This window comes from Antennarius striatus, chromosome 21 (genome assembly GCF_040054535.1).
Source record: "Antennarius striatus isolate MH-2024 chromosome 21, ASM4005453v1, whole genome shotgun sequence".
Taxonomy (NCBI): domain Eukaryota; kingdom Metazoa; phylum Chordata; class Actinopteri; order Lophiiformes; family Antennariidae; genus Antennarius; species Antennarius striatus.
The window spans coordinates 5,228,902-5,242,027 of NC_090796.1; the positions used below are offsets into that span (position 1 = coordinate 5,228,902).

At 44.8% G+C, this 13,126-nt stretch overlaps 1 protein-coding gene across 1 annotated transcript; it reads left to right on the forward strand.

Moving 5' to 3' along the window:
* Window positions 1-8,976: 8,976 nt before the first annotated feature.
* LOC137588235 (transcription factor Sox-9-A-like) lies at window positions 8,977-12,886 on the forward strand. The gene is made up of 3 exons (XM_068305181.1): window positions 8,977-9,769; window positions 10,113-10,363; window positions 10,555-12,886. Exons 1-3 carry the CDS (start codon window positions 9,342-9,344, stop codon window positions 11,379-11,381), a joined length of 1,506 nt encoding a protein of 501 aa, XP_068161282.1. The 5' UTR covers window positions 8,977-9,341; the 3' UTR covers window positions 11,382-12,886.
* Window positions 12,887-13,126: the final 240 nt, after the last annotated feature.

Below are 13,126 nucleotides of genomic sequence, written 5' to 3' on the forward strand. Positions count from 1 at the left end.
GAGGAAACAAGACCGGTGTGGGAGAGCTGCCGTAATCAGTCGCCACTAGTGCAGCGCCATCTTGTCAAAAAAAAAAAACAAAAAAAAAAAAAACCTGGATGAAGAACAGCACTGGCATAAAACCATTCCAACATAAGGAGGCCGTTTGATCATTGTCAGTGACTGTAAAGATTGTATTCAAATAGGCAATGATAATGATAATAATTACTATTCCTTGGTTTGTGCTTCTTCAGTCTGTAAAAAGCTATTGTAGACTTGTAGAGAAGGTTATTTAGTTGTTATTATGTGTACTATGTTACCTGTGCTATTATGCTACTGTTAGTACTGAATATTTTCTTTTATCAAATAAACTAACACTGGGTGTTTGTTAGGCATGACAAAGACTGACTTTACTTTTTATTAATTTGAACACTTTTATGGGCCCAGAACTTAACTTGTGTTTGTAAATTAATTTCTTTCATTTTTTGTGGTGATAAAGCATGAAAATCTGTGCCTTCCTTATTTCCTTCCTTGTTTGAGATACTAAATAACCACGCAGCACGTCACATGTAGACTGGTTGTAGACTGGTTGGGCGAACTCCCATGCCCCCTCAAGGACCCTGCGGAGGGTGTAAAGCTGGTCCACTGCTCCACGGCCAGCATGAAAACCACACTGCTCCTCCTGAATCCGAGATTCGACTTCCCGACGGACCCTCCTCTCCAGAACCCCTGAATAGACCTTGCCAGGGAGGATGACGAGTGTGATCCCCCTGTAGTTGGAACACACCCTCCGGTCCCCCTTCTTAAAAAGGGGGACCACCACCCCAGTCTGCCAATCCAGAGGCACTGTCCCCAACGTCCACGCAATGGTGCAGAGGCGTGTCAACCAGGACAGCCCCACAACACCCAGAGCCTTTAGGAACTCCGGGTGGATCTCATCTACCCCCGGAGCTTTTTAACCACCTCGGTGACCTCAACCCCAGAGATAGGAGAGCCCATCTCAGAGAACCCAGACTCTGCTTCCTCACGGGAAGGCGTGTCGCCAGAATTGAGGTCTTCAAAGTATTCTCCCCACCGAGTCACAACGTCCCGAGTTGAGGTCAGCAGCGCCCCATCCCCATTATACACAGTGTTGATGCTGCACTGCTTCCCCCTCCTGAGACGTCTGATGGTAGACCAGAATTTCCTCGAAGCTGTCTGGAACTCGTCCTCCAAGGCCTCACCGAACTCCTCCCACGCAAGAGTTTTTGCCTCAGCAACCACCAAAGCTGCATTCCGCTTGGCTAGCCGGTACCCATCAGCTGGATTTCTGTGGGATAGGACTCCTTATTCAGCTTGACAGCATCCCTTACCGCCGATGTCCACCAACGGGTTCTGGGGTTGCCGCCACGACAGGCACCGACCACCTTACAGCCACAGCTGCGCTCGGCCGCCTCGACAATGGAGGCGCGGAACATGGTCCATTCAGACTCAATGTCCCCCGCCTCCCCCGGAACGTGGGTGAAGTTCTGTCGGAGGTGGAGTTGAAACTCCTTCTGACAGGGGATTCCGCCAGGCGTTCGCAGCAAACCCTCGCAATACGTTTGGGTCTGCCAGGTCGGACCGGCATCTTCCCCCACCATCGGAGCCAACACATCACCAGGTGGTGATCGGTTGACAGCACCGCCCCTCTCTTCACCCGAGTGCCCAAGACATGCGGCCGCAAATCCAATGACACGACCACAAAGTCGATCATCGAACTGCGGCCTAGGGTGTCCTGGTGCCAAGTGCACGTATGGACACCTTTATGTCTGAACATGTTGTTCGTTATGGACAGTACCTGATGAGCACAGAAGTCCAATAACAGAACACCACTCAGGTTCTGATCGGGGGGGCTGTCCTCCCAATCACGCCCTTCCAGGTCTCCCTGTCATTGCCAACGTTAGCATTGAAGTCCCCCAGCAGAACGATGGAGTCTCCCGTGGGAGAGCTCTCCGGCACCCCCTCCAAGGACTCCAAAAAGGGTGGGAACTCTGAACTGCTGTTTGGTGCATAAGCACAAACAACAGTCAGGACCCATCCCCCCACCCGAAGGCGGAGGGAGGCTACCCTCTCTTCCACCGGGGTGAACCCCAATGTACAGGCGCCAAGCCGGGGGGCTATAAGTATACCCACACCTTCTCGGCATCTCTCACCATGGGCAACTCCAGAGTGGAAGAGACTCCAACCTCTCTCGAGAGGACTGGTACCAGAGCCCAAGCTGTGTGTGGAGGTGAGCCTGACTATATTGAGTTGGAACTTCTCGACCTCACACACCAGCTCGGGCTCCTTCCCTGCCAGAGAGGTGACATTCCACGTCCCAAGAGCCAGCTTCTGTAGCCGGGGATTGGATCGCCAAGGTCCTCGCCTTCGGCCACCGCCCAGCTCACAATGCACCCAACCCCTATGGCCCCTCCCATAGGTGGTGAGCCCATGGGAAGGGGGACCCACGTTGTCCTTTCAGGCTGCGCCCGACCGGGCCCCATGGGTGCAGGCCCGGCTACCAGGTGTTCGCCTTCAAGCCCCACCTACAGGCCTGGCTCCAGAGGGGGGTCCCGGTGGCCCGCGTCCAGGCAAGGGAAAACGTGGTCCATTGTTTTTGTTCATCATTAGGAGTTTTTGAGCCATCCTTTGTCTGGTCCCTCACCTAGGACCTGTTTGTCATGGGTGACCCTGCCAGGGGCACAAAGTCCCAGACAACTTAGCTCCTAGGATCATTGGGACACACAAACCCCTCCACCACGATAAGGTGACGACTCAAGGAGGGGACTCCTGAGAAGTGTTTGGCATATATCCAAAAACTGTGTTCAAAAGATATTTTCAGTAACATTTCCATCTATATTTGTTTTAGAGTTTAAACAATACTGGATGCTTCTGAACTTCCAGTGCATGCTCAGCTATGATTAGCTCATATTAAAAAAAAAAAAACATGGATTGGCATAATCAAATAATGACAAACTGCAGGGCACCAATTACCATTATCCATTAGTGTAAAGACGGAGAGGGCCCCAGAGAGGAAATGAAGCATTGCTGTCCAGGAGACAAGCCGTGAGAGGACTGAACACACAGGAATGATTTCAGACGTCTGACCTTTCTCGCTGCTTCATCCTGCCTCCGGCACAATTCAAATAAGCTGTAAAAATATGCTGCCCTACAGTTGGATGTTCTCCGTCACCCAGAGTAGCGTTTCGCTGCATCAGAAGTTTTTTCTGCCACATTCTCTGCCTGAATCATGAGTGCTGCTCCCTGTTCCAAGGAAGGAAGGAGGAAAGCAGGGAGTTTTCCAGCGGCACGAGCCACCCACTGACAACTGCCACCCCCCACCCCCCCCCCAAAAAAAAACCACCCCTCAAACACACCACCACACACACATCCTCATCCACCAAAATCCAAACAACTGCTGAGCATTACGGTGTAGATCTGTCATTAGTTAGCCCGGCCTGGCTGGGTGAGACCATTGTTATTGTTAAAGCTAGCGCTGTTTGCACAAGCCATATCTTCGGAGGGAAATGGTACTCCTCTGCGGTTTTATTCAACTCAGCCTGAGCAGATTGGGTTTCCTCTCCATTTTCCAGCTTCTTGTACATTATGGCTTGATCAGCTAATGTACATATTTTAGTAAGCAACAACTCAGGTCGCTGGGAAATATAACCAAGGCCATGAAGTTTCTGTCTATTCAAAATTTAGTCTAGGGAGAGAAGTGTTTACTCAATAACTTTTGGATGTGGCTGACTAGAAATTTGTTATGCCCAATTTTCTTACTTTCATATAAAATATAAAACTGAGGAAAACTAAAATTTTTCATACTAGACTGACACAGAAGCAAAGACAGAGAGGGTCTGGCAGCAAGACTTTGGTCAATGATGGACGATGGATGGAGGATTCCTCCCTGGGTGTCGCCCTGTTCTTTTCTAACTTGTTTAAACAGCATGAAGACCAGAATGACGTTCAGTCAACAGACACCTGGCATTCAGAGGTAGTCCGATCAGAGCTGGGCGGACACACACAGAATCATAGCAGTTATTAATCATACCAGACCTTCTCTGAATGGCATGTCACACCAATCTGAGGTATGCAGTTTCCAAAGTTTGAAAGATTTCCTTCAAATACGTGCAGGGGTATTTTAATACCTCCAATACTTTCCTGTTCTTTCTGCTATTGCCACATTTCTGATAGTTATCATGTTCATCAAAATGCAGCATAAAGCATTTAGAGCAGTGTTTCTTAACCTTGTTGGAGGTACCAAACACTGCCAGTTTCATATCCTCACTCACCAAACCCTTCTTTAATATTTTTTTTTTTAAATTTAAGATATATGTTTTACTGGTGGGTGCATACAATGACTTGTGCATTAATGTCACCTTTTTCAAAGAACAAAACCAAGACAGTGTATGAAGTCACATATTACCTACTTGCAAATCAGTGTGACCTCCGCTGTTGTTATTGAGAGACCAGTACAGATATGCGTGGCTTCACCTTGGCAAGTGCTACTCTTATGTCATTTTCAAAGCAAACTCTGTTTCTTTTGTTTTCCATGCAGCTTAAGGAAGTGTTCCTTTATTTTTGCCAGTGTGAGACTAGAGTTGCTCAACTTGACATTGCAAATCATGCAGAACGCTGACTCCCATCACGTGCCGTTATACAGTACATGTAAATTCACATAAATTGCACATATTCTTCCGACCACTTTTTTTTTTAGCTCGACATAGTTACTATGAATTTAAATATTAAGAAAGAAATAAGACAACGTACTTTCATGACAGACATAAATCGACTAATGAATTCGCAAAATCCCATGTAGCACAGGTAGGCTAATCGATGTAGCGTGATCACCTGCAGCCAGTGATGGCTAAGGGGGCGTGTCATCACGAATTTTTTTGTTTGGCGATACATTGTATCGGGTATTTTGTCTTGACCTCCATCTCCACCGAACCCCTGAAACCGACTCACCAAACTCACAGGGTGGGATCAAGCCCAGGTTAAGAACCACTGATTTAGAGAGTAGGGCCATCATACAAATGCAAAGGTTTAAAGTAGCAGCCATAACACAACAACCTGTACCACCTGCATTCAAGATAAATATTATTTATCTCGAATGCAGGTGACCTATATAACCTCCCCAGTCTTAATACTACCAACCAAGCTCTTATTTGATATGTTTATTCAATGAGCACCAAGTTTTGGCAAAAACAAAAATGTGTGTATAGATTTACAAGTGAGAAAAAAGGCTACAAGTGACCCATTTGTAGTTTTGGATGTATCCCAAGCACTCCAAAAAATTCATTTTCTCAGGTAACCTTTTGCTGGTCAAATATTTTTCAATCCAAATTATCTTACCATGTCTGTATAGCTTCCTTTACCATCCACAAATGTTTGTAGTTCTGCCTTTTTGCATGATTGGGTGATGTTGAACTATTTGTTATCTAGAAATTCAAGTTTGATCTTTATTTTCTTTCGCTCACAAACAAAACAACTAAACAGCAACAAAACAAAGAACCACAGGTGAAAACACTGCCGCCTTTTCAGATGCATTAACCACTTCCTGCTTAGTTATAGGACCAGAAATAACTCAAAACTAAAGTGCTGTGCAAAGTTATGTTGTCAAAAATGTACATAATGTGTGGATCAATGGTGAAAAAGTGCTAGCCATGGAGTAGGATGTTTGTATTTTCATTTTGATGAGTTTTTCCTGGAACCACCACTGGGTGGTTCCTTTGGAGCCCAATGCCACTGAAACCTAGCAGTCAATTTTCACAGGTGCAAATGGTAACATCAATAATGACTGCCCGAGAGTGACAATGCCAACTTCAGCACGTATTAATTACATGCAAACAACCTGGAAATAAAAATGTTCACATCCGCCCCTTAGTCGAAATCATCTGCAAATTTCTGCAAAGCCACCGACCCTGGCAGTAAAGTCGAAATAAAACCCAGTATACATGAATAAAATCACCTAGGCTAATTTAAAAGGAGCAATGTACTGTTTGTATCTGTTCCATTTATTAACAAAGTGTTCCAAACACAGTAAAACGTGTCTACTTTAAGCTTTTAAATGGTGTGGCTAGAACATAAGCTGTGGCCACAACCATTCATGAACACTTCCAATTTCATTCTTCCCCAATGGAGTTGTTTTTTTTTTTTTTTTTGAGAAAGACACACAAAAAAACAACCCACAAAAATTAACAGAATTTGTAGGGAATGTAGTGTCGTAAAGGACTTGTGGGTCAATTTTTGTTTTTTATATATGTGTAATGTGATGTTATGAAGCAGCACAGGGTTATGGGTAATGTTGTCTCCACTGTTAATTAATATCACCAAAATCTATTTGACAAACAGGCAGAAAGTTCCATTACTGTTCATTTATTCACCTATTCTACTTTGATAGAAAGTGTAAGAGATGCCTGGACACATGTTTATCCATATTGTTGGTGATAATCTCAAAAGTAGGAAGTGGTCGATCCGGAGCTTCACTGAGTGCAGCTGCTGACTCTAAATGTTTGCTCAGATTTTTAATGCTGTACCTCCAAGTTAAGATGAGAAGTTTCCCAAGACCTCGGCCGGCCTGCCACACCGTCTGGCCTCTGGTCATCCCCAGCACGCCTGAAAGACCGCAGGGTGGACAACAATGTCATCCTGCTGCAGCTTTGAAACCGCAGACACATCCCTCACAAACCGTGCTGAAACGTCTTTCAGGCAGTTTGACAAAGACAACTTAAGAAATTTCCAGATGTGATATTAAATACTCACTTTAGAGAGTTGGGGTGTTTATTATCTAACAGTTGTCATATGAATTGCTTTTTAGAGGCCAACTTGACTGTGTGAAGAGGAGGAGGAGGAGAACGAGTGTGTTAAGGTGTGTTCAACCATATGTTGATCTCAGACATGTTTTCATAGCATTCACACATCTAGTTCTAATTCTTTATCTTCCATTTACACTTGTTTTTCGTTTTTTTTCTAACCACCTCCGCCAATCCTTTCCCCCCTCTCCTGCAAAGTATTTACTCTGTCATTAACTACACCATGTTTTCTGTCCATCTGCCACAGCTATGTGAGCCAATGCGTTCACGTCTTTGATGCTTAACCACCAAGCATGGTCACATTTTCGTAGTTGCGTGTAACAGGGTGCAGCACACAGCTACTGTATGTCCCAACAGCTATTAACACAGACCCAAAGTGCTCCCTTCTATTTGTGCTCAAAGTGAGTATCTTAAATAAGCATGTCTCAAGTAAATAAACTTGCCGGGGACTGAAGGAGTCACCGATGTTAGGCTTTAGTGTATTGAAACCACAAGCCTAATTGGTTAGCAAGAGAGAATTACTGACCAATTCAGAGTTTGAGCAATCAGACTGAAATCAAACAAGCAACATTTATCAGAAAAACAAAACAGGGAAAAAGGAATACCGAGAAAAAGATTTGTATCGACAAGTGTCATTACGTGCACCTACAGAGTGACCAAGCGGTCCTACCTGACATCTGTGAGCTATTAAAAGCAACTACAGGTAGCACATGTTGTCCACATTAGCCCCGAGTGAGATTTACATTTCCACATCTCCACAAAGCATAATAAACAATCATTGGGGGACGTGTGCAGGCAGGTTTACCATCAGCGACCGCAAGAACACTTCACGTTACTCTGATTGGTCGTTCGGTGTTTTGGATGTGGATGGGGACAAAAGGCTGTGTGTTTGGTGAGACTTTCCACAAACTGAAAATAAACCCACAAGTGATGCACGCTGATACGGGTGGAGGTTCTTGTTGGTGATATTTTTTTTGTAGTTTCTGATTCTCTAGCAAACATTTCAAAGACAAATGCCCATTTTAATCCCTTCTGAAAATGAAACACATGCTTCAGATCAAACTCCCCACTCGCATAAAAGGTTGGAAAATGATCTTTATGCTGACCAATCACATTTCAGTTATCCTTATATCTTATGTACACAATACATAACATAATAAAACAGCATATATGATTTGGTTGTGCATATACTTCACATGCACATCTGAAATAATGATCAGCTATGTATGTTTTTGCTGTGCTATAGAGCTGCTTAGACTTGAGGCATGTCCACCACCACCACCGCCCCCTCACACACACTACTGATAGTTGTTATAATGTCAATATATACATATAATGATAGACCAGGACGTAGTTGAACAGCTAGCATCTTAAACAGAATTAACCATTCACCTGATTATTGGAAATGAGATAAACGACACAAATCAGAGGCTGACGTTTGACAGCAAGTCTCGCAGCAGTCCGGCTGGAGCTCCCTCCTCCTCTTCCTCTTCACTCCTCTTACTCCTGCTACTCTTAGCAATGAAAGGGAGGTGGTTTACTGGGTTCTTAGGCTGCTGTCTCCCCCTATTGACCAGATGTTACCACTGTAGGTATGGAACCTATCAGATACAGACGCTTAAACTCAGGAAAATAATTTTTAAAAATCAAAAATTAAGGACGTCTCTATATATTACACAGTGTACACAATGTCCAATTTTGCCTATCTTTTACCTCATCTTCTTTTGTAATACATTTGTTTTCTCCCATTCTTTCATAATACATTTGTAAAATAAATATTGTATGTTATGTATTTAAGTGATGAAAATGACTCTTGTCTCCATGCAGCCTTTTAAAATAAATAGGCAATAAGAAAACTCTTGCCAAACATGAATGCTATCTGCTGGGCAATGTGTGTGTGTGTGTGTGTGTGTGTGTGTGTGTGTGTGTGTGTGTGTGTGTGTGTGTGTGTGTGTGTGTGTGTGTGTGTGTGTGTGTGTGTGTGTGTGTGTGTGTATGTTTGAGAGAAAGTGAATGTGTGTGTTTGTGTACTTTGAGTCCAGAAAAAGGAGGTGGAGGGGGATCAGATTCCTTTACTTTGGCGTCACGTGCTGGGAGCCAATCAGATTCGGGCTTTCCTTTGCGGCATGGTAAACTGTTATAAAGCCCGCGTGCAGAAGGGTTTTAGTTCAAAGCACTCACACATTCTGGGGATTGTACTAGAAGAACAGAAAGGAGCTCTTTTACTCTTTCATTCTGCAGAACTGAAAGCAAACGCTTACCTGCTGGCTTCTTACCTTCCTTTCCAAGCGCGGACCCGCGGAAAGAAAACCTTCATCCTAGGACTCTAGAAAACCCACGCGTAAAGACATTTGCGCTTCAAATCGTTTTACGCACCAGAGGAGATTCAGCTGCGGTTTTCACGTTCGCTTCTTTCATTTGAAAGGTTTTTGGGTCCACCCCATCCTGGCAAGGTAAAGTCCAGTTAGAGGTTTTTCCTCACGCTTAGAACGCAGAAGTATCTTCCCAACTGTTTCACGCGTAATTTGGCACCAGACCGTTTTTCGTATGAATCTCCTCGACCCTTACCTGAAGATGACGGAGGAACAAGACAAGTGTCTCTCAGATGCCCCGAGCCCGAGCATGTCCGAAGACTCCGCGGGCTCTCCATGCCCGTCCGGTTCGGGCTCCGACACCGAGAACACCCGACCATCGGAAAACGGGCTGCTCAGAGCGGACGGAGACTTCAAGAAGGACGAGGAAGATAAGTTTCCCGCTTGCATCCGCGACGCCGTGTCCCAGGTGCTCAAGGGCTACGACTGGACCCTAGTACCTATGCCTGTGCGCGTAAACGGATCTTCCAAGAACAAGCCTCACGTTAAGAGACCGATGAACGCTTTCATGGTGTGGGCTCAGGCGGCTCGGAGGAAGCTGGCGGATCAGTACCCACACCTGCATAACGCGGAGCTCAGCAAAACTCTGGGGAAACTCTGGAGGTGAGTGTGAAAAGTCCGCTTTTGTCGCCTTTACGCACCGATTAAAAAAAAAAAAGAGAGAATTGTTGTTGTTTGTTTCTGCTTGTACATTTATACTTGATCTCTTCTGTATTCACATCACACTAGTTAAATATTACTCAAATTATTTCTATATAGTTTTTTTTCTTTTGCAGTCGAATAATGCATTGAATAAAACGTTTATATATATATATATATATATATATATATATATATATATATATATAATGTATATATTATTTATAAATAATAAATATATTTATTTATTTATATATATTTATATATTTATCCGGTATTTATTTATTTTTTTCATTTTTACGCACAGACTTCTCAACGAAGGAGAGAAGCGGCCGTTTGTAGAGGAGGCAGAGCGGCTCCGGGTGCAGCACAAGAAGGATCACCCAGACTACAAATACCAGCCTAGGAGGAGAAAGTCAGTGAAGAACGGACAGAGCGAGTCAGAGGACGGAAACGAGCAGACGCACATTTCTCCAAATGCCATCTTCAAAGCTCTCCAGCAGGCAGACTCACCAGCCTCCAGCATGGGAGAGGTGCACTCTCCGGGTGAGCACTCAGGTGAGCAGGAAGATAATCCGTTCTTTTCAGTCTTGACAGATTTCACTTAATATCAGAAGTCGTGTTCTCTCATTCAGAAATCTGGAAAATTTGAGTAAATAATTCCCTCAGGATGGTTAATTGTATAATACACATTGAAGAAATGACTGGACACTTAATGTAAAATCTAAATTCTTGTTTTTAATCCACAGGCTCCCAAGGGCCTCCCACCCCTCCCACCACCCCAAAGACTGATGTCAGCACAGGCAAGATGGACCTAAAGCGGGAAGGTGGTATACGTTCTCTGCCTGATGGAGCTGGTGGGCGTCAGCTCAACATCGACTTCCGTGATGTGGACATCGGGGAGTTGAGCAGTGATGTCATCTCCCACATTGAGACCTTTGATGTCAATGAGTTTGACCAGTACCTCCCACCCAACGGTCACCCTGGGTCTGCCAACACCACCCCAGTCAGCTACACTGGCACCTACAGCATCAGCAGCACTGCCCCAGTCAGCCCACAGGTGGGAGGCGTCGCAGCCTGGATGGCTAAAAGCCAAAGCCAGCAGGGACAGCAGCAGCAGCAGCACACCCTTACAACCCTGGGGAGCGGTGGTGGTGGCGGCGGCGGTTCAGACGGGGCTCAGGCCCAGCACAGGACCCAGATCAAGACGGAGCAGCTGAGTCCGAGCCACTACAGCGAGCAGCAGAGCTCCCCTCAACACGTCACCTACAGCCCTTTCAACCTGCAGCACTACAGCCCCTCCTCCTCCTCCTCCTTCCCGGCCATTTCCAGGGCGCAGCAGTACGACTACTCCGACCACCAGGGGGGCAGCACGACCTCCGCCTCCTCCTACTACAGCCATGCGGGGGCGGGGCAGTCCTCGGGGCTGTATTCGACTTTCAGCTACATGAGCAACCCCAGCCAGAGGCCCATGTACACGCCCATAGCTGACAACACAGGAGTGCCCTCCATCCCACAGAGCAGCCCACAGCACTGGGAGCAGGCTCCGGTTTACACCCAGCTCACCAGACCCTGAGCCGCCCCCCGGCAGACTCAGGGATGGTGACATGTACAGGAACACACACACATACTCCAAAACACTTTACCCCAGGGGAAGCTCTTCCTCGAGAGCAGCGCCCTGACTCAGACACTTGAAATAAAAGAGGAGGAGAGCTGGACTTGTGATTGGCTCACATCGTGCCTTGCTATTGTATCTTTATAGAAACTATATATATTTTTAGAGACCTAGGATAATCCTCTGTGAGGACTTATTGATTGTTGATATTTCAGTAGGTACTGTGTATGTTTCTTTTGTATTTTCCCCTTCATACGTTGGCTGTTTGTAACATATAGAGATGGTGAGGGTGGGGAGGGTTTGGGTAATTTGTACCTGTAGATATAAAACACAAAGCTTTATATTTTAAACAGTTCATCCACTAACCACATGTGGTAGTGCCATTTCTGGTTCTCTGATTTATTGATTTTCACACAAGAAACTCTGTTTTGTTTTTGTTTTTTATTAATATTACTCTTTTTGTGTGCCATTCAGCAAGTATGGTTTGTATTTAAAACTGTTGTTTTTTTGTTTTTTTTTCACAAGTTAAGAGTCCTGATGATTGAAGAAAATATGAGGCAATACAGAGAATAAGAGGAGGGACTCAGTTTCACAATGCTGTGCTGTCTTGACGGTGGAGACTGCAGCCCTTTCCACCATCTGTGCCTTGGATTTTTTACATTTTCTAAACCTTTTTGAATGTGCGCATGTCTATGTGTGCGTGTGTGTGTGTGTGTGCGCGCGTGCACGTGCGTGCTATGGCCGCAGCTGAGATTACATTTACCGTCCAACAGCGTGTGTTTGACTGCCACAGGAAGTCACCTTTGACCCCATGGGTGTCCCCCCGGAGTCTCCCACCATGCTGGTGTCCGAAACGCTTCTTTCACCCCCCTCCCCCCTCTGGTCAGATCCAATTTAAAACTTTTATTTATTTATTAGCTTAATTTTATTTCAAAGTAATTATTTGACATACTATTCCTGAATTGTCATCTTTCTAATGTAGACAGTATATAATTTCCTCTTTTTTTTTTAGCTGAATTTTGATCTTCAACCCAGAGGGTATTTACACAAAATGGTACACGCTGTAATCTTCTTCTTTTTTCTTATTTATCTTATGTAAATGTATATTTTAAGTATGTAGTTGTCTTTTTTGGAGGGTTGGGGGGACTATCTAACAAAATACGTATGGATTATTTTTTATTTGTGAATTTCCTTTGAGTTGGACTTTAAACTATGCCTGAAAGAACTGGAAAATGTTATCTCAGTTACAAGGTTTTTACAGTTTTCTCGCTTAGGGTTTTCGTTTCTGCGATCAGTGAAGGGACTGTCCATCCCTTCTGCTCTGCAAGCTTTCTTTCCCTTTCTTGCAGTATCAAAGATGTTCCTAATACTCTTTTCTCCTGCTGTGATCTTGCAATGTATTTGTACTGTCTTCAAAAAATCTTTTGTATATGTATTTGCAATAAAAAAAGAAAATACCATTAAATAACAAGGAATGTTTGTCCTTTATGCGTGGGGATAAAAATGAGAAACCTGTCAGTTCTGAGACCTCTGTGTTCCGAAGCACCTTCCAGCAGTCTGTACAGTCAGTGAAAGGGTTACAAGACGAGTGCCAAGCAACAGGACTAATGTTTGTTTTCCCAGAAGACTTGTTTTTACCCTCCTGCTTTTATTTTCTTCTTCCCTTTCTCCACCATCAGCTGCTAACAGCAGGGGGTCAGTTAGTG

Excerpts from the sequence above, each read along its gene's own strand:
- LOC137588235 (XM_068305181.1), top strand. The coding sequence starts at position 9,342 with ATGAATCTCCTCGACCCTTACCTGAAGATGACGGAGGAACAAGACAAG. Across the intron at positions 9,770-10,112 it reads ACTCTGGGGAAACTCTGGAG|ACTTCTCAACGAAGGAGAGA; the intron begins GTGAGTGTGAAA and ends TTTTACGCACAG. Across the intron at positions 10,364-10,554 it reads CTCTCCGGGTGAGCACTCAG|GCTCCCAAGGGCCTCCCACC; the intron begins GTGAGCAGGAAG and ends TTTAATCCACAG.